Here is a 27,719-nt window from a genome sequence, read left to right on the forward strand (position 1 = left end):
TCATTGGTTCCCAATATTTATATACAATGCTATTGGACTGTTTTTCTCTAACGTTTTTTGGATTCAAATATTTGAAATCCATGCTCGTATACAGGTAAAGTAGATCCCGAAAGGCGAGTGAGACAAAGTTATCAACTGCATTACATCCAAATTTGTGGCGCTGGCGCTGCTTGACGAGTTTGTTTTCAAGTTTTTCCAGCGCAGTAATGCACGCATCGAGCGACGAGTAGGGTACGACGAACGATAATGTCGATAATCGTGTTTATGTATATGTATGATGAAGCCCACTACTATAGTTTTGACAACAAAAAGTTAGTAAAATTATGGGAAGTTGGATGGAATCGTTGAAATAATGGGATAACTCAATCTTTTTAAATCTTCGACTATGCATTTTTATTCGGATATTACAAAAACGACTTTTATAGCGAATTTTTTTTTCATTCACCAGGGTCTACCAGGATCTGTCAGTTTTTTCATAATTTTTTTTCGTTTTTTCTTTCTCATATATTTGTATCAATTTAGCTGGAATCTTGAAAGTTTTCTCCATTTTCAGTACATACCGGCTTCACGTTATATTTCACTGGGTTTCCTTTTTAACGACAATTCCTTATTCCCTCCCTCCTATTTATTTTTTCTTCCGTCAAGCTGCTTGCGTGTGAGCATTTGTGTAAACGAAAAATTATATACGAAAGCGAGATAGACAATAATATATACGAACGAAGTGAAGAAAAAAAGAAGAAAACCACTGTCAGATCCGGAGAAGACCCTCGTCGATAAATCTACAAAATCTCGGTCAGTGTTTTTTTTTTTTTTTAATCATTTTCGTGTTTCTTTTTATCTTTCCTTGAGGATGAGGAACTTCCATAAAATACGGACCCCAGATTCATACACATAATATACATACGCAGCACATTCTTACGTTTATATAATTGTTTCGCGGTTAAACATTCGTTCAGGACTATTTCATTTTGTTGTTGTTGTTTTTTTTTTTTTTTTTTAATTTTCTTTTCATATTTTTCCCCATATCTGTGAACTTTATCATTGTTTTCGTAATATTTTTCCATCTCGTTTGTTTTTATCTAAAAACTACGTTTTTTGTCTCTGTGTGTAAGGTTGTGTATGTTTTTCTTCTGTTTTTTAATTTTTTTTAAATTTTTATATTAACGCGTTTAGTACAAACGAACGGCGTTCTTGTCGCGCCTGTCGTTGGCGCATTATTCTTCCTTTTTATTTTTCATTCCTTCTTCAACCCCTTTCGTTTCTCCCCTTTTTTTTATATTTTATTTTCTTTATATAATAATAATAATCGTCCAATATCGTTTTTGTTTTTTTCCCCTTTTTCTTTTATAATAATTATACTTTACAAGTGGTTACCTAATAATTGTTTCAAGATAGTGCCCAACCTACGGGAAGGGTTGTTTACTTCTTTTTTTCTCCGTCTCTTTCTTCCTTTTCTCGTGTTTTTTTTTCCCATTTTTTTTCGTTTTGTTTTTTTACTTTATCCGTAATAATAAATATGTATGCTACATATGCAGTTTTAATGTTAGATACATATTTTTTTTTTTTCTTTTTAGAATTTGGTACTCTCGAAACGACTCGTGATCACGCATTTTATAATATTTTCAATCACTCGAATAAATCTTTCTCCCGCACTTCTTGCTCGCTCGATTCTTTCACGCAGTAAACACACACAACTCTCTCGTTCTCTTGCTCTCGTCCTCGTTCAATGTCAAGTATATATATTTGTATATATAATTTTTTTCATATTTATATATTCATACGCATATACATGTATACGTACATATATATAAATATAATTTGTCTTGCAGCATTTTTTACGTGGTAATAGTTTTAACTTTTTCGATTCCTGTCTCCATGTTTTTTTCGTTTTTTTTTTCACTCTTTTTTTGTTAATTAACATAGCTCCAGTTAACGAATACAGTGTGTAATTCATATATCGTTATTTCTGCTTCGTTTTCGATCGTTCTTTTTTTTTTGCTCTCGCGTTCATTTTAATATTTGTTGAAAAAGGGGTGCGCGTTTGCCGAGGAGAATGAGACGCGAAATAATGAAACGAGGGGGCCAGAGATCGTGTCTCAAGTAACTTCGTAAAATGTGTGGTTAACGGACAGACGGGAACAAAATGGAACACCGGAGTGAGAAGAGCGCCCTCTGAGGAATGACGGGCGAGAAGCGGCGTGGGATTAGCCTCGAGCCGAAATTTCACTTTTCACGCGTGACTTTATCGATAATTTCACAAACAACGATCGAGTTGGACCGGTAGCAAGAGAATAAAAAAAAAAAGCACTTTTACTATTTAAATCATTAAATCTGATGAAAAATTGTGACTTTAGCTACCGAAAAATAAAATCATTCCTGCAGACTTCGATTTTCATCATCCCCTCTGTCCCAAATGTTGCTCCGAGTTCCTCTATACAAATATATATATACAAAGATATGTAAATGAATCGAAAAGTAAAGTAAACGTGTACACGCATGCATATAAATCAATTGAAAAGTGTTTTAATGTGATTGGGAGTGTATACAATGTTATGTATTATATAATAGTCGACGCTCGAAACCAATGTGGCTGAAAAACTCATATTGCGCGGACTGGTTGATGCATATATACGAGGGTAAGTAGATCTTCTCACGATTCCTCTTCCTTCGTTATATTCCTTCGAACTTTATACATAGCTTCAGTATCGGAAGTGCGACGCCGTATATATTTACTAAAAAAATCTCATGATGCGTTTTCTGGACGCGGGCGTCTTGATTCATTTTCAAATATTTATATATATATTTATATGTTAATATCTCGAATATTATTATTTTATTTCTTCTTTTCATATGTGGATATCAATATACATATGTATGTATATACATATAAATAAGACACATATATGCATGTAAACATATGTATATACGTGTAAATATATGTATATACGCTCGGGAAAAACGTGAGTTTGTGATTGTACCTCGAACGTTCCGGTCGCGCAAACTCTTCGCAACTCGAAGTCGTCGTTATCAACACTTTTCAACGCAATTTTAATAATCAATAATAATAATAATAATAATAATAATAATAATAATAATAATAATAGATTTTTATTTTCATATCGGCACTCTTAGTCATACTCTCGTGTGCGAAAAATGTGTGAGTGTGTATTATATATATTGATGGTACATTATCATTAAGGTATTCCCCTCTTCCTCTCTTTTCTTCTTACTGCTGTTATCGTTTGTTTTTGTTTTCCTGCTAAGTATAATAACGTCATACTTTACAGTACTTAAAAGTAACATTATATTGCAATTTCTTTTTAATGAATAATGCTGCGTGTTTCGGTACTCCGTTTCCATCGTTTCTATATTTATCTATTTTCGTTTGTAGATATATTATGGTATATTTATATATATATAGTGTTGACTGCTTCATACTAATTATTATGTATATAGTTGTTATTTTTAATTAACGTCGCTTTCATTACTTACGATAATTTTCCCATCTTGTTCTTTTTGTTATGAATTTCGTCTTTTTGTGTTCGTGTGTGTGTGTGTGTTTGTGTGCGCGTGTTGTGTAGTGTGTGGCTGCGTGTCGTTCGAATCGTCCCTTTGTGGTTATGCGAGATTCATCGTCCATGATCGTCGTTTCTGCGTCGACGTAAGTACATTTTTCACTCTGAAACGACGTTCTCGTTGTTCGCGCTCATCGAATCACCGTTTCTCTCTCGCGCGCGCGCGCGCGCGCGAGATTGCCTTCATTTGTTTTATATTAGTTTTCAAATTGGGATTAAGATTCCGCGTGCATATATATTTGTGAATTTGATTTTTATCGTTCGTTTTGGCGAGTCAATTAATTAGACAGAATTACTGAGTATTTAATAGCTGTTTACGCTCTTTGTTTTTTTTATTTTGTTGTCGGTTTTGTTTTCTTCTGTTTTGTTTCAAGTCGATGGACGAGATCGTAGCATGTATCCACAGATACAGACATTTTTTCATGGGTTTATGACCGGACTGTTGCGACGCCTGAATTCTTTCTTCGATCCTGACAATTTATAAAATTGTGCTTTTTTCCTGACTCTATTATTCTTCCTTTTTAAAACACCCTTCAATGATTAATGCATTATATATAATATAGCACATTAGATAATCGCGGGGGGCAAATGTGTGTTTATTCTACGACGAACTTTGGGGTTTCAATCCGATGGCATTTTCGACGCGTCGGTGTGTGATGTCGCTAACGTCTTTTTCGTTCCTCCCCCTTCCTCGCTGCCCCTCCCTCTCCTCACATTTTGCTTTGTTCTCCCAGACGCGTTCTCTTCTCCCGCACTGATTGACTAAAACGTATAATAATATGAAGTTGGCAGTTTTCGTTAACGTGATTTGAACTGGTATCGTGTACGCTTATAGTCCTGGATTACGAATCGTGTGTTCAACGCAGCGTCGTTTTCTCCATCCAATCGCGCGACTCGTTTCTTCCTCCTCTCACTCTCGCAACCTCTTGTGTTTTTCCCTTTATCAATTCGTTTTCGTCCCGGATCTGGACCCCTACTTTTTCTCGTTATTCACGCTTCTCTCGCGGGGCCCAACGCCCTCTAATATCGCCCATTTTTTTTTCCAGCTTCAACCCAAAACTCAATTTACTTTACAACCAAACGAACGAACGAACGAAGGTGCAGTCACTTCCCGGCTCGCTATTCGCTGCTCGCCCCCCCTCCCCCGTCCCCCTTCCCTGTCGTCCCATTTAAACCCTTATTCCGTTATTCTTAGCTTAGTCTCTCCGCTTTTTTCTTTATTATCACCGTACGGTTCTCCTCGGCCACGCACTTCTATGTACTTTGAACGTATTTATATAATTATTCATTTTTTCTTTTTATCTAAATATGTGCGAACAATCACGTGTGTCGTGTGCACTACGAATCTTTGCATATTACCTTTATTTATATGTATTCATATATGTATGTGTATAAATATTAGTTGTTTTTTTTTGTTCAAATACTAGTATCGTTATAATATATAAGGTTTAGTTTCACAGTACTTTTAATGAATATAATACTCTGTATAAAAGTTGTATTTACCTACAGGGTGATCATCATATTTATTACTTATCATTTATTCTCCATCATTATTTCCGGGAATGTTCCTTTCCGCTGTTTCTGCCCTTCGCGCTCATTTCGTTTCAATTTCTTCGAGTTTCATCACTGGCGAATTTGTATCGTTACTCAAATCTTTCGTTAATATTATTTATTTCATTGTTTTAACTGGTTTTCAGTACTCTCGCAACTTCGATTTACTTTTCAGCAAGACGCTCGAAAGTTGTGAAAAATATTGAGAAAGAAAACAAGGAAAAACCATTATATATCTCGGGTTGTTTTTTGCTCATTCGTGAATAAAATATACGAAATCGAGTCTGATTTTTTGTTCGGGTCTCGGCGTGTCGTGCTGATGCCCTGGCCATGAATTTAAACTTACGAGTTTGAAAAAATAGTTGTTAATCGGGTGGAAGCAAATGTGCAATTATTCGACACTGAAAAAACCGACGCGGAGTCACGAAATTCGAAAACGTTTTTTCATAATTTCTCTCGTGCATTTATCCTCGGAATATTCATGATTGTTTTTATAAATGCTCACGCGATTAGCGCTCGATGAAATGACTCTCGTGAATAGAATTTGAATAATTTGTTCCCCCGACTGTCGAATTTATAGGAAAATGCGAATAATCACGCGCGAGTTACGGTCAAATGGATTTTGACGTGGGAATAATTTCGCATCTAATTTTATATTAATTAACAACATTTAACAAACGACACTCTTTTAATCGTGCTTCGTGTAATCGTTATTTTTCGATAACTACTCGCGCTAACAACGCTTTTATCAAAATCACCGCGCTCATCGATGAGTTTGACGATACTTTCGATATTTTTTTTTTGCTTTCTCATTCACTCGCACACGTATACACACGCTTGTAAACACACACTCGTGACTGGAGATCGACGCACCAATGCTCACTGTTTATAAATATATTTTATATCAAATGGAGTGTTGGGCTATAACGAGACTTTTATCAATTAACCTATAAATCAATGATGGAACTACGAACAAGCGTGAAATCCATTTTGAATCTGTACACCAATCAAATTACTCTCGGTATTCTTTCGCTTCTTATCGTTCACTATTTTTTCACGAATATTTTTTATTTTATTTTATTTTTTTTCATTATCAACCAGAGAATCACGGATAAAATAAATCTCATTTTCACGCTTCGCTTCAACAATTTTACGATTATTGGCTCGGGCAACCGCACGGCACGTTTCAGTCATTCGATCGAAAGAGAAGTAGAGAACGAAAAATCAAATTTTCTGTATTACTTTAATATCACAACGACAAGTCATGTGGATTCACCATTTTTAACCAACAAATTGCATCAATTTACATCGCCACAATTGTCGCAATGCTAATGATCATCAACAATGATTATCGTGATTCAATAAATATGGACGAATAATAATTAGATTTTAAGTTTTTTCAAAAAATTCTGTTTTCCCCTCGGATTTCGAGGCCAACAATCGATTCGGGAAGATGTTACACTTTTGTTCGGTTCTTCACGGATCTGAGATCGCTCAGAGCTCGTGCAGCTAATTAATTATAAATTAAATGAGGCTCGCGGGCGTCTTGGTCGATACCGCGAATGCCAGAAATTTCCACGTCTCCTGAACTGGATTTTTTCCCCGAGTATGATTACAGGGAGGAGGAAATAAAAACAAAGAAAACAATGGGATGCAATAACGAATGAAAAAATTTCGATTTGCATCGATGCCACGAGAAAAGCGAATTTTTAAGCACTAAATCAAAAGTCGTTACTCGCTCGGATTTTCCGTCGTTTTAACACTTTTCGGTCTTTGTTCGGTCACTAAATTCAAGCGAATCCGTGTGCAGGGCCTTGGAACGAAAGCAGCGTGCTTACGAGGAAAAAAATCACCGATTTGGGTTTGAGAAAGACACGCCAGGGGTCTCAGTAGCGCCACCGTGCGACAAATAACCGTTACGTTTTTCAGATCCGAAAACAAGGAGGAAACGAGCGAGGCTTCGGAAGTGCGTGAAAAAGCGCGAACACGAAAGAAACGAGCGGCACTCAACCGTCATAGTGACAATGTTCTTCGCATGGAGATCGCGATTAATTATTCCGGGAATGGCGGTAAAGGGAGGGGGAAAAAGTGTGCGTGTGTGAATTTCCGTAACTTGAGCTTTTTTCCTGCGTCTATGCGAGGGAGAGTTTCGGCGTACGAGCTGTAAATGACAGTGAGTGATTGAAACACTTTGGTGCAGCATTCCTTTCTCAATTCGCCTCTTCATCCCACGTTTTTCTTCTTCCTCCAATCAATATCTATTTCGATAAATGAGTTTATGAATGATAAATAACTCGTTGATATATTTGATAAATTAGCTGATAGCTGTCTCGATTTATTTTCATTCTCAATTAAATAACAAAATATTTCAAATTCCAATTCACTGATTGACAGTTGAGTGTAATTCAGTTTTAATTTTCATCAATTTATCTTAATTAATGTCAATTTATTCATTTGTAATGGTGCCAAAAACAGTTGCCTTTTTATTCATCGTGTTCGCAATCGATTATTGACCGCGAAGAAGGGAACTGCGCCTTTTTCGCGTTTCTTCATCGTTTTTCACGATTGATTATATAAAAAGAAAACGATTTGCACGATAAAATTCGGGCTATCGGATAATTAGATGATTAACATTAATTAATACGATTTCGCATATTTTCAGTCTCGAACATTCAATCGGGCGCGTTATTTATTTCACTTTTAGTTCTTATTCTTTTTGTAATTATACTCGCTCCCTTACACATTCATCTAAAGTGTTATAAATATTATATTTATATAATAATGGTATTTCTTTTGTGTTCATCAACAAAACATCGTCCGACCATATTGTGCAGTGGCCAATGCTCTCCTTCACACCTGCATCTTCGTTCGTTTCAATATTTATTTTAAATTCACGATTCTCGCCCATCGCGCAAGATATAATTTCTTTGAAAATCGTTAGTGAGAGACAAAAGTATGTCCAACTCGTCGTTTAATATTCGTGGTTATACGCTGTTCACCGCGGCGACGTACGCGCGGTTGATACTCTCATAAATATATTTATATAATCGGTATTTTCCAGATTCCGAACATGAGCGTAGGAAGCAAACGTCAAAAGAATTAAAATAAAAACATTTCAACGATGAAAATTCGTATCTTGGTGAATTTATTGCTGTCAGAAGTGTTGAAATTCATTCAAAATATTCTCAGTGTGTGTTGAGAGATTCGTGTCAAAAAATGTTTACATCGAGCGGCTGCAATGCAATTTTTTCATATTCCCAGCAACAATCAACGGTTAAGTTGGATTAAAAAATTCGTGAAAAAAGATGCCAGGGGTCAGCTGATCGGCCGTGGCTTCAATAACGTACCTGGATAATGCCCTCTGATATAAATATATCTATACGCGTATGTATTTATACAGATATAACCTCACTTTCGTTCCTCCAACTTGCACTTGAGAGTATGTGGAATAACCTTGAGCTTTTTTATGTTTTTGATACGTTTGAAAAACCGTTTTAAACGTGCCACGTGTTACTTAAATCTTCATTTTTCACTGGCTGATGATCGTGCGAAGGTAACCGTTAGTGTCTTAAACCTATGCGACCAAGCTTACACGACTATACTAGTGTGTTGCTAAATTGACGTGTTTATAACGAAGGTTGGAATCCATCATACATTACATATCCATCATTTGTTTTATTCGTTTTATTTTATTTGTTTTTTTTTTTTCATCTTTTAATCGTCTTTAAATATATAATAATCATTTTCAATGGTTCGTTCCTCAAAATCGTTAATTAATCTTCTCCTCTCGCCTCGCGAATGTGTTTTAGTCTCTCAACCGTTTATAAGTGATAACTAGAGATATATACTGGCAATGCTTTAAGGGTATGTATTCGTCTCTCGAGGCTTCACCAGGCACAGCACGTAGCTTTAAATAGCAATATATACGAATTTAGGGATACACTCGCCGGCGTGAATTTGCGTAGTTTCTTATCTCCCGATCCTACCTGCTTTTACGTTTTTTCTCGTATATATTCGCGATTTCGTATCCGCCATTTTGTCATTCCCACTCCCACTCCTCGATCGTCCGCCGTCGTTTCAGTCGCTCGCCCTTTGTTCGTTCTCCTTTTTTACCATACCTCAGTCTTCGTAACGCGTCCCGAATCGAATTATTAATTCCTCTCTGGCTCTTCTTATTACACGATGTGTACATATACATTGTTATATTTATCCTTATCCACGTATTTGTTTTTTTTTTTTTTTTTTTAATTCTCAAAAAAACACGTTTGTTCCTTCGATTTATGAATTATTATTGAGCGTTATGTCTCGATGGAAACGAGTCCACGCTTTCTTTTTTCAATTTTCAATATATATGTGCTAATGTATATAGTATACTAAAATATTTAATAATAGTATACTATATATAAACATGATGGATTTTGTCTCCGTATGGTGTGTAAGTGTACGCGTGTGTTAGTGTCTTTTTGTCGTTTATTTATTATATCGTCGATCGATAGAAGTCGTTTCCACGAGTGCGTGAGTTTAAGGTGCGTGCGTTTAGCCCTCTGTCCATGATGAAGGAAGAGTCATTGAGCGTGGACCAGTTTGGACGAAAGATTACATCGCGAGTATATTATCTGAGCGTCGCTCACTGGCCCAATTTGGTTCTATTTTTTATATTTACTTAATCAATTTTCCTCCTCCCCTCCACCTTTTTCAATCTTTATATTCGTACAGTTTTTTAGTGTTTTTCTCCTCGTTTTCTTTTCGAATCACTTAAAATCTGTATAACTTTAATTCCTATGGTATGTATACATGTATTTTATTTTATCTCATTCACTCACGGAATACATATTCTTTCGTAAATCTCTCATACGTAACCGAGCCTCTCGCGAGGGGTGAAAAAGGAAAAAGGCGAAACGGAAGATAAATCAAATCGTAACTTTCGATATCTCTTTATCGAGTTTCTTCTCTTTTTATGCTAATCTCGCGATTAAGGCGAGCCCAGCTCGCACCAAATCGTTTCAATTTTTATAACTATTATTATTATTATTATTATTAATATTATTGTAAATTATTAATTATTATTACTTATGTTTAACGTACGGCAAGTGTGTTTTTGTGTATTCACGTTTTTTCTTTTTATTTCTGTGTGTGTGGGTGTGTTTTTTTTTTTTTTTTCGTACGTGTTGTCAATTGTCTTTGTCGCTGCAGCTCCCGAAAGTCGAATTAAAGTCACAGCACGTTTTAGTTTCGCTTTTTCGTCGTCGTGGTGTCTCCGTCGCCACTGGCGCTTACTCGAGCGGCGATTCTTCGTTTATTATTGTTATTTATTATTTTTAAATCGTTTCGTTTCGCTTTTAGTTTGTTTTTAATTCGCTCTGAGAACTCTTCGATCTGATCCGCATCGATGGATCCGCCGTTTTGTTTTGTTTTCATTATTTCGCTCGTATTCGGTAGATTTTCTCGAATTAGCATGGTTTCTCGATAAAGTTGTGGCTCATTACTTAGCTTCCTCGAGAAATACGAGATCGTCCGCGACAACGTCACTGATGTGAAGGTAGATTATCCAATACATGAGATTGAAGCATACGAAGCATACCGGAAATACGATGCGCGAATATTTGTCGATATCCGATGGTGTGATGCCTGGGAATGTAATTTTATGCTTGCGTTTATATGTGCTCGAAATTTTGGACTACGAACTATACGAGTCCTTTTACTTGTAATAAATAAGCGTGCGAATTTGTCAGGCCAAAGTATTTTATTTTTCTCTTTACTCTTGTTTTTTTTTCTTCTTTTTTTTTCTTTGTCCAAATCAACTTTGTGCTCTCAATAATCATAACAATACGTCGTCGGCTTTCCCTCACTGGAAACGTCGGTTTTATCGATTTTTGAGGTGAAAAAAAAGAGAGAATCGTGCCCCTCGGAACATGAACTAGAAACGACCAATCTTTTCGGGTTTCTGTCAACATTTTTCGTCCTCGAATCAATGGAAATTCGTAAAAACGTTTTTTCCAACGATTCGAATTATTCAAACGTCTTTCGAATATCTTTTTTCGCCTCGTTTTAGTCAAGTTTTTCTTTCATTCTGAATTTTTATCAACTCGGGGTTTTTTCAGCAGACTGCTGTCTGCTCTCTCATTTGGTCGCAATCGGGAGGAAAATACTCCACCATAATCTTCCAAATAAAATTCTTTCAGCCGTAGATGAATGTTTGTTTCTTTTCGTAACCGGTGAGAGAGTGCCTTTGACGTGAGCGGTGTGGTGATCGCGTGAGACCGGTGAATTTTATAATATTCACGGTGGTATAATAGCACAGCATTCGTCAAGCGAATACGGAAGGAATCTCATTAAATCGAAAGATTCGTCAAACTTTAATCGCGGCAACGCAAATTTCACATTCCCCGAAATTACAATAGTGATCAAATATAAATAATTAATATAAATTAAATCGACAGTGATTGTTATAAAATACAAAGTTAATGTGTATGTACATTTATATTTCCAGGCCTGCTTCATCCGATTTCAAAATAAACTGCTCAGCTCCAGCCTCGAGGGTTCGATTCGCGGGGTATCTTGTTGCAGTGCGTGAGAGAGGCAGCCGCGGATATTAAAACTGACGTTTTTTCACGCCGTTCGTTCGCTCGGGGTGAAAAAAAGTCCCGGATCATATTTTTGCCTCGCTCCGCGTGAGCCCGAACTCGTTTTTTATAGTGACTATAAAAGAGCGTCGAAAAGTTTGAATCCGAAAAAATTCGTGGTCCACATACGCTCGAAATTACACGGACGTTATTGGAATCTCGAAATATTGGGTAAGTGCTCGAATTTTCATCGTTATTGCTGATCGAATTGGAATATCTGACGAAGTTTCAAATTAATTCTTCACCAAATTGATAAAATTTGATTTTTTTTATGTAAATTAATGGAATAAAATAATGTGGAAAAACATTTTGTTGAATGAGCAAATTTATTTTGTATCGAGATGAAATGAGCTCGCGACGAAGATTGAGCAGGAGAAATGAGCTTTTCGGTGAGATTCTGAAATCGGATAGTTCGCCCGGAGCTCATAAATGCACACGTTACATCGGTACTTTTAAAATCGTGTTCATATTCTCTAGACTAGGTGAAATGTGCGTTATAGTTTGTAAATAAATGAATTTAGTGAATAGTTTTGCCCGAACGATCGTACTGTTTGAATTTGAGTTTCGAAATTGACGTTTCTTATTTACGTATTTGTTTTCTCATTGAATATTTTCAGAATTATTACAAGTAGGCAGCTCGGATGGTTCCTTGGATTTTTAAGATAAAAGTGAAGTTTGAACCTACATGGCGTACCGTAGAGCTTGCTTATGTCCTTCCCAGGATGGATGAGATGCTGGGGCGCAGGTGGGGCTTCCTCGTCGGCACGACCGTTTATGGTATTTTCGAGCGTGCCACCCTTGCTGTGTGCCTTGGGGTCGTGCACCTTGAACCGCACCTCCTGGACAACACGGGACCACTTACAAGAGACACGGCAGTTCGCTTCGGGGTTTCCCCCCTTGGTTATACGGTTTTGTACTCAACTTTTCGAAAAGTTTTGGGATTTTCGTCTCTGGAGGTATTTTTCGTGCGAAAGAGGAATGAAACGCTTTTTTTTTTTTTATTGTTTCAGGATCGAAAAGGTCGTGGGAGAGCATTCACGATGATACGAAACGATGGTAATAAACATTCGAAGAACGTTTAGAAGCTAGTTAAAAACTGAGGAGGAAATAATAGCGAGGCGACTCGAGATAAATTTTCCCCAAAAAATACCGGAAGTGATTCCTGGCACGAGTTTGAAAACGAGAAATTTCGGCGCGGTTGCTTCTTCGTTGAAGGGAAGAGAAAGGGGACATGGTTCGAGATGAAAGAACTGATCCGAAGGCGACAAATTTTCTGAATTGAAGCAAAATATTTAGTTAGCGAAGAAATAAAGTTTTCACGGAGTTATGGACAGTCGAGAGTTGTCGAGCTGTCTTTGTATTTGTAACCAGAAAGGTACAAAGTTGCCCTAGAACTCGGTTGGCCAGCTAACATAAAGTAGAAACGATTCAACACCTCCGGAGACTGGGACAACGGATTTATGTATGCGACTCGGACTTTTGTCAGGATCGTAACTCCTTGGGCAAACCCGTGGGAGCTCTAACAAAAAGTAAGGATGTATCCGTTCGCTTGAATATTCTTCGTTTCACCAAGGACCTTTCCGTCTCGAATGTAACTTGTCATTGCGTGTCACGAATTTTCGTAATAATTCGTTTCCAAGAATGAAACACGGTTTAAAAAGACTAACGCGAAAAATTCAAACTCAAACGACCCCGAGAACATTGTTGAACGAACAAGTAATCGAGGTTTTTCTGATTTTGGAAAAAAATTTCATAAATAACCTCAATTTTGTGTCTGTAGCGTAGCAGAAGCTTTCGTGCCTTGCAACGGAGTTTCGAGCGAAATTTCCCGTATGAGATAACGTCGTAGGAGAGTGGCAGTGGTCGGAGACGCGGAGAGTCTACTTTGAGAGAATTTAAGCCTCGGACCTTCGCCAAAGGGTATTGCAATATTCACGAGAACTCTCGTGTTTATTCACGCGGTTGCCGCAACCCGGTGGTCCATGGGATCAGCTTTAATTTATTTTCACCGTATATCCGAGTGCGATACTCGCTCGCTCGCTTTAGGATGCCGAGACATTTTCACCCAACCTCGAATGGGCCAAATGGTGTGAGAGAATCGACTTTGATATTGAATTAATAATCCTTCGAGGCTCACTCCCATAAGATTCCCCGGACACGTATCTATAAAAATACGCGTACGCAAAGGTGCGATTGGACGATGCATAAAGTCCGAGAGTCCGGGTGAGCATCCCCTCGACAACCCTCGCTCCTCTCCCAATTGTAAAGATTTTTTTCTACTATTTAGAAAGCGCAGCTTTCCATGACAAAGTAATCAAGGGCTGGACGTTTTTCCAGGTGCGCCCTGGATTAAGCACGTTTATGCGTTAAAACAAATATCAGCTGAGAATTCTCAACCCCTTTGCCTGCAACGATTTAATATTAAATTCACTCAACTCTTTGAGCCCCCTCGAGACTTAAGCTGACGCATTACCGTTTTTTTTTCCACTTCGTTTCATTATTCAACTACTCTGGCTGCAACGAATTCTGGATTTTTCGTTTTCACGTGTACGAAAAGCTGTACTCACAAGATTTATTCGATGCATGAAAATCGTGGACAAATAAATTCATGAAAAACTCCATTTTTCACTAATCTATTACGGAAATCACGATGACGATCTTTCCACGATTTCAACACACTCCGAAGGATTGTACAACGTTTAGGAAAACATTTCCGGTCTGTGGATTCTCTCGAGTAAGCAAACACACAATCGTTTCTCTACCAGATCCGAATGAGCGATAGAATCGACTCAGAACTTTCGCTTATTTTCGAACTTTCAACTCTCAGATCCGTTATCAGCGAGCCCAATACCTCGGCATCTGAACTTTCGAGTTAATCGTCCGGAAGGGAAAACATATGCATCAATGGATCAACGTTTGTTATCCGGCTCTTTGAGCCAGAGGCCTCGCCACAGTCCGATTCAAAAGGAAATGTTTCAAGTTTCGAGGATAATGTTGACCCAACGAAAAAGGTGGTCTACGCATAATTGAACTTCAAGATTTTTAACCTTTGCGCGTGATCGTGGAATAGTATTTCGAACGAGTATTCGAAATTGGAAAAAAATCTTCCGAAAACTGTTTAAACAAACGACCGTTTTTGCATATGAGATTCACGATATAAATGAAAAAAAGCTTTTTTCCTGTAAAGAATGAACATTTTTATTCGAACGTAATTAGAATTCATTCGGAGTGTTTCTCACTGCAGCTTCTTCGTACATCGATCAAGTGAACTGTGTATCGTCCCCGTTTCATCATAAAAAAAAAAAAAAATAAAAAAAATCACAAAGCTATTTCGCCACGAGAGCTTTAATATTTTCGTTTCAGCTTCTATACGGGAAGCTTTTCTCTCATCCCCACTACCATACAATTCGTGAGATTAAAAGAAAATTTATAGTGCCCCTCGGGGCATCGAGACCGACTGCCCCAGAGCTTTTCTATAGTTTGTGAACTTCTCTATCGTTCCTTCAGTTTCCCGCAAATGGACATTCATTTCGAAATACCTTTCACCTTTCATTCTATCCTGACCTTTTAACCCTAGTCGAACAGAACTAAGCTAACAACGCGGATCTCTCCAACGCTGTTGGAACATCGGAAAACAATAGTTTTGCCCCTAAAACTCGAAATAGCATGAATTTCAGATGAAAGTTATAAAATTAGAACTTTGCCTCGTTTTCGTCTTCTTATCAGCAGTCCAGAGACATATTGAAAAAATATTTTTGTTTTTTTTTTTTACAGAGATTTCGACGTTGGACCAAAAGCGATCAGCATGTTTCGTCAAAATGCAGCAAATCGGGGCACTGGAGAAAGGATCGAATCCAGCGTTTGAAAAAATTCGCTTCTCTTCGTTTTTTGGAGGGTTCGGGAAAGGAAGCGATGAGCTCGGGCACCGAGTAGCCAAGATTGAAATTTTGGCTTGCGATACTCACAGTTTGTTTGGGCGCGTGGTCCCCGTGATCACCGACACCTGGAACTCCGGGTGGTCCTGGATTTTCTCTCGCGGCTTTCATGCTTTCCGCTATTTTTTGGAACCTGTTCTTCCTCATTTGAATCCTCTTGGCCATATACCCGACTGTCGCGTATTCTGCGAACGAACGACACGGATCCATTAAAAAAGTAGGGCAAGCATATCGCAAAGTCTTTCCATGGCAAGCTCCTTTGGTTTTTCGTTCAGTTTCATTCTTTTCGAGCTTCCCCGGATTTGTTTTTTTTTCTCTTTTCTTTTTCTTTGTTTACGCATATCTCCTGGTTAAATCCGGACGAACGAGTTTTATTTGCCGACCCTGTGATCGTAATCTCGTCCCGTTCCCCGCACCGCTTTATTTTCCGTTCGCGTAGATACCTTTGGAAATTCTAATAATATCATTTTTTATTCCCTTCTCGTAATAATAAAAAAGTTGAAATATTTCTCGATGATTTTCTTCGGTCCTATAATAAAAATGGAGCCCCCCCCCCCCCCCCGCCCTTGCAGGACGGACTCGTGACAAAGTTTCGATGGGACATAATCGAGGACGTTACGAAACTGTACGAGCGAACTTGAATCATTATTTTCTCGTCTATAGCCCAAACGTATATATGCTCAACCATTCGGATTCGCTCTCTCGATAACGCGCCAGGATAAAGATAACTAGAAGTTTTCCGGAACGCGAGCTCAATCCAAATCGATCCGAAATTTATCCACACGAGCACGTTATTTATTAGCCGGAGTCGGGCAACCGTACCATTTTTTTCGAATGCTCTCTTCACCCCCCTTTTCCTTCGAAATATTAACTTTTTCGGTATTCCCGTTGACTCGAGATTCGCGGCTCAAACTAAAAGATCTGTAAAATCCGATAATCTGAAAAATACGTAGATGCAAAACAATTTTTCATGAGATTTAAATTCTTGGGAAGAATGCATTGAGATCGTGGACACAAATCATTTGGAAAGAAAGCTCTTGAACATTGTTTGCCCGGCATGGCGAAAAAGTTCATTGTTCTGGGTGTGTAAACACTGATTTTCTATCATACATTGTAATGGGTTGAACAAATTTCCTCTGTTGGGCCTCTTCGACAGTGGTCCAGCGGTATCCTTCACGGAAAAAAATGTTTATTCGAAAACACGGCCGGTTAATATATCTGGAAATATAAAAATTGTGTGTAACATTAGCGAACATCGAATGTCAACCGGCATCACTTTCCGCAAATGAACTTTCAAAAATCGGGTTTTCTCGCACACTTTTTTCCGTGGAGGATATCAATCGACGGGCACATACATAATTTACATATTTTAATGAATGAACGAGTTGAAAATACACCATTTTTCTTTTTACAATATCTTTTTTTGGATCCGCTCACGTAAAGGTCCATTTTTTTCGTTTTGAAAATTCTCTTCTCGATAAACTAGTTACGCTTACCTTCCCCCAGGAGGTCTGCGCCACAAAATACACTTTCCCTAATAGCGCGTTAGTGACGTGTTTTATTTAGTTCATTTTAATTCGTTGGACTGCAAGTTCGAAAGAAAAGTTGGTCCCGAATCGATAAAACTCCGGAGACTCGACCGTGAAATTTTAATTTTTTTTCAATCAATCGCACCGAGGAACAAATTTGTATTCATCACAAAATTTTTCTTGTCTAATACAAAATTCTCATATTTTCGTATTATTTCGAAATGGGAATAATCCGTCGCACTCAGCCCTTCCAGCAGCATGACTCATTTTTATGAAAAGCTCCCCAAAAGCAGAAAGCAGTAAAAAATGAAATTGTTACCTTTGCTTGTCTCCTCATTTGTACATTTTTCTTTTTGCAGATCCTGTTAAATGGGCCTAAGCTACACGAGGGCTCGTAACTCAAAGTAAAATCAGAATGTTTTGAGACATTTTTACTGAAAATAATAGTACGGAATGGGCATAAGAGAATGGAACATTGAGTTCCATCGTTCTGAGGGCTTAGAAGAAAAAATGGAAATTTTTTTTTTCACGGATCCCGAGTGATGGGAGGCTTTGAAAAACGATGCAGGCCGCTGGAGAGGTGAGTTGTTCATTGAACCAGCAAATTTGATCAATTAAAGAAAATTTGTTTGCTCGGTGTATCAAATAGAAGTTAATAAATGAATAAATCCGATTTTGACGGAATTTACAGAGAACAGTGGATTGGCGAGCTCGAGAAAAGCTGAATAAAAAAACGAGAATTCACAAAGCCGGCCGAGTATGGTACAAGATCGGATGATAATCGGTACAAATAATGTACACGGGCAAGTGAAGCAATGCACGAGTGGAGGTCGAAGGGTGAATTATAATTAGCGAGGGCGTAATCGGGTCGCCAATTTTAGGCCTTAAAGGGGTAGTTTGCTGTTGCTGTTGAGTATAAAGAGAGATAGAAGGAAGGGGGAAAGAGGGTCGTCGGTTAATATACGTCCCGAGGATCCAGTCTTGGTTCGGTGCTTTGTGGATCCGCGTCATCGAGAAGAAGAAGAAGACGACGGTGACGACAACCCTGACGAGGTGGATGACGTACACACGGGCTAGAGAAACGGTTGATGTTGACGCTGACACCGGGTACGACGTGAACTTTGGACCCTCCGTTTGTGTTGTATCGTTGAGCCTCGACGAGAAACACCGACGCGTTTCACCACAGAAGCTTCGTGTACGTGCACTTACTCATGTATCGTACATTTCATTCAAAATTCAATAATTTCGTCCCATTCCCTCAATTACCCTCGACTCGCCTCTAAATTTATCTCCAAAAATCAAATTTCCCGTTGCTCTTTCTTCTCCCATCGGATATTTGACCTCTTTCCAAAATAGTGTCATGCAAAAATCGATGTAAGAGTGGTGCGATGGTTTTTTTAACATTTCTCATCTGTTTCCAGACTCCTCTTTAACGTTCACCGCAGCAACGTGTTGATTTCATCGAATATAAATATCGTCGAAGGAGGAAAATCGTCTTCGCAGTCACGTTGCAGCTTGTGTTTCTCTCTGGATGAATCGATGACGAATGACAGTCGCTTCGCTTCATCAGCAGCTGGCGTTTGATCGAATTTTTGTTCGTTAAAAACTTGACGATTGAAACACGATACTTTATTAAGCATAGACACGATGACGAGGATAATTGAGAAGTTGGATAAAAATAGTGAATGATGGAATGACCCATAGACGTAAATACACATAGAGAAGGTGCCTCCGTGGTTTATTTCTGGTGTGCATCGTGGCATGATAATCGTTCGATCCGCACGTTCGTTCGTTATACCGAGGTTCAAGCCCAACGGCAAATATCCAGGTGATGTCCATCTTTGTAGTAACTCTTGAAGCCCATTGCGTTCATCGACAGAGAGTCGTGCACCAATTACACTCTCATTTTTCCATTATTTTTTCTCTCTCTATATTATAACGTGTATTTTTTCATCGTTTCCTCTTTCTCTCTTACCTTGTACAGAAGGTAGCAAAAACAAGCTCAACTACGAAGGATTTCTTCTAACGCTCAAGCAGTTTTCCCGATCGTTCGGGGAGGGGGGGGGGGGGGAAACGTTTTTTTTTTCATTTTCAGCCATTTTTTTCGTTCATTTATTTGATAGCTGGGTACTATTTTTCACTATAGTGGAGAAATTTAAAATTTTTCGTCAAGGTCGTGGGGCGAAAGCTCTACTCGTTTGTCAGGATTTTCTCTTTTTTTTTTTTTTACAAGCCTCTAGGTTTTTGCTCTTACACTTTGCTGAGGTCAGGGTGTTTTTTTTTTTGCGAGGATCGTCGTAAAATTCCACGACGGAACTATACAGGTCGGCGATAAAATAATGTTTTTTCTCTCTCTTTTTTACTTACTTTTATTTTACGTGTCTTTTTTCTTTTCTTTTCTTTCTTTTTTTTCGTTTCTTTTTTTTTTGTTCATTCAGCCCTACGCTATAAAATTGTGGATGGATGGAATGATATTGGCCGTAAAAATAGTGCGGATTTATCATCGAATTCGCGTGTTCTCGATCGACGCATCTATACGCGGTCGTTCGTTTGCTGCCGCCCTGAGATTTTCAGCAAATTTGGTAATCGAACGAGAAAGCCAGAATTTTAACTCTCCGATTTATACCGTGCGCCTGGTTTTTTTTTTTTATTGTTTTGTTCGCCCGGAATCTGAGCGCTGATCAATTGATTTGAAATTCACGAGTTAAATTAGTGGAGAGTTACGTTATCAGCGGAATCAACAAACAAACATAAAAACGACGAATATTCTCTGCTCGCGTTGTGCAGCACGCCGGAGAATATCGTCGGCAATTAAATTTTCACGCTCGTTTGAATTCGGCTTCAGTATCGTTGCATCGACATCCTGCTTTTGCTGCTGCTCTGCGGTGCTATGTGAAAAATAACGTCTACAAATAAAACAGCTTCAAATCATTTCTGCAACGAATATATCATGTCAAAATCCCTCTGCTAAACTACGGCGGACTAACTACTGTTGTTCTCGATACGTGTACGGTGTTTTTTTTTGTTTTTTTTTTTTACTTTCTGTATCGTTTTTTTCTCTTTTTCCCTTCTTTTTTTTGCATATTTTTATTATTTTTATTTTCGTTTCTTTTTGTCTCAGCATATTCATCTACGGAGTACACATTCGGATATGCCCAAAATCCCAATTTCGTTTTGTTTTTCATTTTTCGTTTTACGATGTCGCGCGTGGCTACGAAATTGACGATTCGATATATATACATGAAGATATATAGATGTGAATATATAAAAAGCGCGTTGCACACCGAATATTCGAAATCGAGCTCCGCATGGAAATAAAGAAGTTTGTTGAAACGTCGTTCGGAAAGCCCGCGTGTATTCGGTGCGGTTGTAATAATCGTTTACATTATTTTTCGTATTATTTCTAAAAGTAATCAATCATAGCAACAGTTACGAGACCCAAACAATTTGAAATGATTCTTATTACCGTGTCAAATGCCAAGGCTTTAAATAGAGAAGAACAGAAGAAAAGAACAATTTTCCATAGCATCGTAAACCACTCACTCGTATTTTGATCGAATTATTTTGCACGTCTATATATTTTTCATTCACAATTTAATAATATTTCAACTGCGATTTGATTTTTCATTCTGTTTTCTTTCTTTTTTTTCCAGCTTCTGCGACAGGGGCGATAAAACAAAGAAAAAAAGCTACGGTTAAGGAAGAAAGAAAGAAAAAATTCAACGAAAAGAAGAGAAAGAAGTAGATGGAAGAAAGTAATAAGGAGAGAAAAGTAAAAAACAACAACAAAACCCAACCGAACAACGAACGGAGGGAAAAAAATAAGCGCCCTCCAAGAGACGCCGGAAAAAATACGGACTCGGGAAATAAAGAGCGCGCGCGTGTGTTATCAGGACTTTGCGTGCACGCGGTAAAAGGATCAGGGGCGGGAAAATATGAATTATTATAATACATTGTACACATATACACATATATACACATATAAATACATTGGTATATGTATATGCATATATATATCGATATTACGTTACGTATGTATATATAAATGCGTGTTTTTATATGTATATATATACACGTGTAAGCGATAGGGTTGCGTGCTCGAGGGAAACAAAGTGCGAAGGGGATCGAAAGTTTATATATATATATATATATACACACGCACACACACATTTATATACGTTTTTTTGCTATATAGAAACACGTGTGTACGTTTTCTCGAGGCCCGTTCTCAAGTACTCGTAATCTTCGTCACTCGCACGTGGCTCTCGAAGCCAGTGGCACGTTGCTTGATTGAAAAAATGAAGGATCTCGAGAGAGAGAGAGAGAGAGAGAGAGCGAGCGAGAAAAGAAGAGAATAATAGTTGGCAGACGCGAGGGCACACGTGGGCACTTGGACGGCTCGATTCTAATCGAGTTTTTCGGTGTCGACGTGCCGAGACTGATTCTGCGGGACTCGTAATCGGGCCTCGTAAAATAATCGTTTTTCCGATGCGATTTTTAGTTTTCTTCGTTTTTTTTTTTTTTTTTTTTTTTTTTTTTAAGGTAATTAAAGTTTTTGTTTGAAATAATTCTTTTGGTTTTATAACGAAAGGAAAAGATACGAGCGTCAGTCGAGTCGAGAGCAATTTTTATGAATTGGGGCCTTTTGAAAGATAGGAGAATACTGAGACTCGGAAATTTCGAATGTTTCTGTAAATTTTTCTCTTGTTCTCATTGATTTTGTACTTCCTTGAACATTGATATTTGATTAAATTTTTGGAAAAAACGGGAGAGTCCCAATAAATGCGGTTAAGCTGTGCAGTGATGCGAATTTTGGCGACTCTCGGTGACTCCTCGGTCTCGGGACTCGCGATGACTGAATTTGTTGATCATTTCGAATGAAATTTACAGATAATAATATCAAAGTTTGCTTTTGCAATACGGAAAGTACTGCTCCGTTATTAGGTGTTTGCTTTCGTCAGTCGCGAGTCTTGGATCAGTCGATCGAACGCAATCGGTGCACACTGCTTCGTGATCTATTGCGGTTAAAAAACACGATATTTCCAGGTGCTACCTGGAGGGATAGGAGAGGGATACTTTTAGCGTGAAAATAATGAAGAGAATACCGACGAAAAATTGGTGAATCGAACGAAACGGAAAAAACGCAGTGCCGATGAACAATCGCTCTTGATATCGAAGCAACAATTGTTCTGCTTTAACAATATTTGAATATGGTCAGCGCGTGAAAACCGTGCGATAAAAATGCCTCTTTCTCAAGCTCTTTCGAGCAACGTACATTTATTTACACTCATTAGTTAAATAAAAAAGAAACAAATGAAAACAAAGCGACAGTGTGGAGCGTTTTGGATCGATCGATCGTATCCCTGATTAATCTCGAGTGCATGTCGAACGATTAATCGATTATCGTCGAGTCCGATTGAGTCAGTGATGATAATGCTGCCGCGAAAGCTCCCGCCGGGACTGGCGTCTCGACGTAATAATACAGACAACAAGACACACAGACAGAGACAGTTATACAGAGACACAGGCTGAAGGATACTTTTCTTTGGTTTCATTGTTATTTTTAAGGCTGGCTGGTTGGTTGGTTGGTTGGTTGGCTGGTTTTAAAATGTAATGTGATGACGATCGACGACATTGGAACGGGATAATGCTGATGCGTGTTATTTTTTTTTTTTTGGCTTAATCTCATTAGTTACAGTGACTCTTAACACAGTAATCGTGTTAATAATGCGCGATTTGTTTCGTACAGCGAGAGGTGCATAACAACAGAGCAGCGCGGCAATGTCACCCGCGTTTGAGGCTTGCAATTATTACGAAAATAAGACGAAATACGGATAGGAATTGGAAGTTTGAAAGAAAAACAAAAAGCCTCGTGCGATAAACTTTAGTGAAATTCAATGTTTTTCTTAACCTTGTTACTTGTTGTTTTTTCTCTTTGCTTTATCATCGATTGATCATTCGTTTGAGCGGATCGAAATACCGATTGATAACGCGTTGACGCGGTTACGTGTTGTTGTCACGCGGTACGAGTTTCACAGCGAAGATACAAGCGGGAGGCTCGAAATTTCGGGTCAAGTCCGAAGGACCTCGGCAGTTTTTTTATTTCATTCCGGATTTTACGAAAATTAGTGAAAATGCTTGCACCGTCCGGAGAACTCGTCTCGGCTCTGGTACCAATAATTTATTAGCCATAAATGCCCTGTCGCTTGGATTTGACCCGGTGGACAAAGGTGTTCGTGGGGATATTTGGGCACGATGGGGCTGAAGGGGGTGTGTACGGGGTCGAGATCGCGAGATCGGGCGCTCGCTCCGGTGGAGAACGTCAAAGACGAATATTTACGACGAGGAAGACAAAGTACAAGAATAACAAGAAGAAGATGATGATGATGGCGATGATGATGATGAAAAGTATTACAGAAGAATTAGAATGAGAATAAGAAGAGTGAGAGGAAGAAGAAGAAGAAGAAGAAGAAGAAGAAAAGACAACAAGATAAGCGACGAAGAGTCTGCCAGGAAGAGAGACTGGCGACAGTGTCGACGAGACGACGAGGACGACGATGAGGACGACGACGATGAGGACGACGACGACGGCGACGACGACGACGACGACGACGACGACGACGACGACGTTGGAGAAGAGAAGAGGGGACGAAGAAGACGTCCGGGCGCGTTAACTTACCGAGGAGCGAGGCGAAGACCATGACGAAACAAGTTCCCAGGTAGACGTCGATGGACTTGACGTAGGAGATTTTGGGGAGGGCTGCGTTAGTCGAGGACATGAGGGTTGTCATGGTAAGCACAGTGGTTACTCCGAGGGCGACCCGAGCGGGGGTTGCGTTTCGGTTTAGCCAAAAGCTCACCCATGAGATTATCACGATTAATCCCGAGGGTATGTAGATCTGGATCAGGTAGTAGCCCATCGATCTGACGAACTGGATCTCGCAAGCTAGCCGAGAATAATTTCCTGCGAAAAAACAAGAAGAAAGAAGACATTTTCTCATGAGTTAATAACCTTGTTATCAGCAAACAGAATTTTTCTTTTTCTCCCTTCGTCATCATTTTATTCCCACACATCGCCCTTTTATTTCAACTCTTTTTCTCGATTATCCGAGCGAGAAGAAATTCCTCGCGTTCGTCGTTGCGCGCCGAGCAGCGTTACGTTTTCTTTTCGTCCTCCCACTCTCTCTCTCTCTCTCTCTCTGTGCGTGTGTGTGTGTGTGTGTGCTTTTTCTCGTTGCCCACGTTCGCGTACACGAGGCTCCCAAAACTTTCCTCTCTCCCTCCCTTCCATCCGGCCGGTTTCCCCATCACGTCGAACTTTCCCTCGATATTTTTCTTCTCGATATCATCCCTCCTCGAAGCTCATTCTGATCCGGCCTTCCGCTGCTCCTGGGACGTCTCGCCTGCACATCGATACTTCCCGAAGCGTCCTTTCGTTCCGCGACCCTCCGTACAAACCGAAATGTTTTTTTTTATACTCCGTACCATAGCAAATTGGCACGCTCTTTTTCTCCTCACTCCATTCCACCCCCATCAAACAACCCCTGGATCTTGTTCGACTGCCACACTTTGCCGCAGCAATATCCGGGCTCACTCTTAATGGCGTTTCCTCCACTCCCCTCCCCTTCCCTCCCGTACACTTTGACAACTAACCGTACGTTTTACCCTGTACAGAGCCTCGCGGGGATGCAACCCTCCAGCTCTTATTGCTATGCTTTACGACCTCCTATTTTCTATACACATATACACACATCTTTCTCTCTCTCCCCCTCTCCGTCGCTGATTAACAAAAAGGCGTAATTTCAACGTTCCCGAATCCACCGGTGTGCCCAACCGCTCCTTTTGTTCGTCCCTCTTCGGCTTAATCCGCACGTTAACGTATAGCGAGCATTATCCTTGCATGGTTAGCCCAAGTTTACTACAGTTGTCCACCAGTTGGGTAGTTTCAGCCCCGAAGGCCAGCAAAATACTGGGCCATTTTCCACCAGGGATACACTTAGCCGACCGACAGAAATGTTCCAGATCGAGGACCAGCAGCGGCAGTAATGCGATGACGCGGAGCTCGATCGTAAACAGGCATCGAGCGACTCCCCCTTAATAACTACAAGTGGCGAATGATTGCCTGGGCTAACTGATTTCTCCAATTTTCTTCTATTATTCGAGGCTCCCTTAGCCGGGACGATGAGAGCCCTGCTCATATTTCGAGAATAATAACCATCGGGAGATACGCGGCTCGTTGGAAGCCGCAGCGAGAAAATGTTTCCTCGTGCTCCGTCACACCGAGCTCTCGATTGATCCTCGATAACCTTGCGAGCCATGAATTCCTCCAGTAAATAGAAAGTTCGAGTTCGCTCCTGCGGATGAATCAGTAAAGGCTACGGAAAGCCGCGCCGCGCGGTGCATCCGCGCACGTACTACCCTCGAATCTACGTTAGCTCGTAAAAAAACTTGCTCTCGAGTGCTCGTAAAAGTTTTCCGGTTACAAGAACCACGGAGAAGAGAGGCTCGGGCGAAATAGGATGCGCGAGGGGCTAAATGGAACAGGGAGGAACCTCGAGCTGCTCGCATATTCTTTTCATCAATTTTTCCGACACTTATTTCGCAGCTTCCTCTCCGCGCGGCGACCAGTCATTGTTCCCCTTGACAGAACCATCATTTTCTTCGGTTCCTTTTTCAATCCGGTCGCTCCCGGTCCGACACTCCGTTCCATTTTGCCCCGGTCGAGCCAAACGAGTATCCCGTATCCGTTACACCTCCGTGCAACGTCGTATTCTGGGATAAGCGCGAGAACAACAGAGATGTAGCGAGCTCATGAACGCGCTGCACACAGGGAAAGTAATCGAGCTCGTTCGGCAAGGAATTCCGATGAAATTTCTCCCTTTTTTACAATTCCCTGGGCGAGGAGGAGCGCACTCGTTCAATGCCGCAGTCCGGAGGACTGCAGTGCATGAACGCGCGTAGGAACGAGGCCGCATACGCAGGCAAGAGTTTCGCCTCTATTCCGAGTCCCCGTGCTCGCCGCCCGGAGTCATTCGTACTCTGGCTTCCACCTGGCGATGTTTCCGTCGTGATAAAAACAGGAAACGAGGAATTGTAAAAGAAACGCGGGAAGGCGTTTGATTTTTCTTCCGACCTGCGCTCGCTTCCCCTCGAATCGAATTGGCACACGAGCTTTTTCAAGCGCTAAAATCATACAGCAGCTTCGACGAGGAAAGAAAGTCCCGAGGGTTTGCGGCTCGCCGCACGTTTGCGAATGCAGACTCGATTTTTTCTTCGGACGCGCTCTCAAAGCGTCGGAACGTTGTCCCACGCAGCGAGAGCAGACCGGGATGCGGGGGTCTTTATTATTTTAAGCGGCGAGCGACGAAATGAGTCATTACTTTTTTGCTGGCTGCTCGGATAAAGAGGGAGTTCCGCAAATGCTAATAAAAATGCCGAGTTTCACAGGAGAAACGTGGATCGACGGACAGTTTACGGAAAGGACGCAGAGCAGGCCCGCGGAGCGGAGCATATTTGCAAGCAAATGTAATTCTTCGTCCCTCGGCCGCTGCTGCACAGCCTCGCAAAAACTATCCGTTTTTCGCTTTTAATCTCGCGCTGCTACTTTACGCGAAATGAGAGAGACGAGGCGCGAGATTAGACGAAGACATTTAGGGGCTTGTAATTTTTCGAGAAAACCCTCTAAAAAGTGTGATGCACTTTTTCTCATCGCCGGCATGCGAGCCCACTCTCGTCCTACCTTTTGCGAGCGGAATCTCCGTGCTCGCGCGGATGTACAAACGAGCTGTATTTTTAAGGACGAGTGAGAAAATAGGAGCGGCGCGCGCCTTTGACGAAGGGAACTTTCGACAACTCGCTTTTTTCTCCTGTTCTCACGCGCCCTTTTCTCTTTGCTTTTCTCCGCGCAGTCGAGCTTTTACTGCAATTTTCTTAATGGCGCACTTGACATTTCGTTAAATTGCAGAATTTTTTCTCGGCCCTCCCGCCCGCCCCCCCTGAAAATATCAATTCTTTTGTTGAAATCCTCAAGCGAAGCCCTCCGCGATCTTTCGCTCCGAGAAATCAAAATTTTCTCATTCTCTGGTACAAGCATTTCCGCATATTTTTGTGAGATCAACGTTCATCCCGCCGGCTTCTCCTCGGGCGCGGTCCACGCGTCACCGGCCATTCCCTTTTCATTCCTCCTCCTTCTCCTCCTCCTCGCGGCTCGCTCTTTATCTCATCTTTTTGTCAGTCCTCAGACTCTGTGAGGATTTCACGAGACACTAATGACCGCTGGTGCGGATGGGGCTCGGAGGAAACGATCGGAACGATATACGTATATATACGTCTCGGTCTTATCAGTGCAGCGAATCCGGACAGTACGTCACCGCAGCGAGACGTTGAATTCATTCCCCTGAGCTCGGGAAATTTGTCAGTCCGAGCTTCTCGGCTAGATAAAAGCAGCTCCGCCGGTCGCTGCTGGGTCAAGAAGATAGAAAAGCTCTTTGGTGTGAAATCGAGAAG

The 27,719-nt window shown here is 40.2% G+C and overlaps 1 protein-coding gene and 1 long non-coding RNA gene across 14 annotated transcripts in view; one reads left to right on the forward strand and one right to left on the reverse strand.

Moving 5' to 3' along the window:
- Window positions 1-368: 368 nt before the first annotated feature.
- The window catches only part of Rdl (Resistant to dieldrin), a 118,424-nt gene continuing 91,073 nt past the window's right edge, over window positions 369-27,719 (reverse strand). For 2 of the 7 annotated variants that reach the window (XM_043431102.1, XM_043431101.1), the window contains exons 7-10: window positions 23,893-24,177; window positions 15,715-15,869; window positions 12,444-12,585; window positions 369-10,754 (exon numbers count right to left, since the gene is read on the reverse strand). In XM_043431102.1, the coding sequence (XP_043287037.1) occupies window positions 10,609-10,754; window positions 12,444-12,585; window positions 15,715-15,869; window positions 23,893-24,177 (728 nt within the window). In that variant the 3' untranslated portion in view covers window positions 369-10,608. Of the gene's footprint in view, window positions 10,755-12,434; window positions 12,589-15,714; window positions 15,870-23,892; window positions 24,178-27,719 lie in introns of all 7 variants that reach the window. The other 5 variants (XM_043431100.1, XM_043431099.1, XM_043431096.1 and 2 more) reach the window with 3 other exon arrangements.
- On the forward strand, window positions 11,494-20,923 carry LOC122417542 (uncharacterized). 7 transcript variants are annotated; one of them, XR_006262301.1, is made up of 9 exons: window positions 11,494-11,920; window positions 12,367-13,278; window positions 13,530-14,483; window positions 14,577-14,760; window positions 15,524-15,901; window positions 17,573-17,793; window positions 17,905-18,408; window positions 18,635-19,041; window positions 20,867-20,923. It is a non-coding gene; the product is annotated as an uncharacterized lncRNA (long non-coding RNA). The 7 variants fall into 7 exon arrangements; XR_006262305.1 differs by lacking the exon at window positions 20,867-20,923 and having other exon boundaries at window positions 13,530-13,972; window positions 14,087-14,483; window positions 18,635-18,945; XR_006262307.1 differs by lacking the exon at window positions 20,867-20,923 and having other exon boundaries at window positions 13,530-13,836; window positions 14,087-14,483; window positions 18,635-18,945.

This window comes from Venturia canescens, chromosome 10 (assembly GCF_019457755.1).
Source record: "Venturia canescens isolate UGA chromosome 10, ASM1945775v1, whole genome shotgun sequence".
NCBI classification, from domain to species: Eukaryota; Metazoa; Arthropoda; class Insecta; order Hymenoptera; family Ichneumonidae; genus Venturia; species Venturia canescens.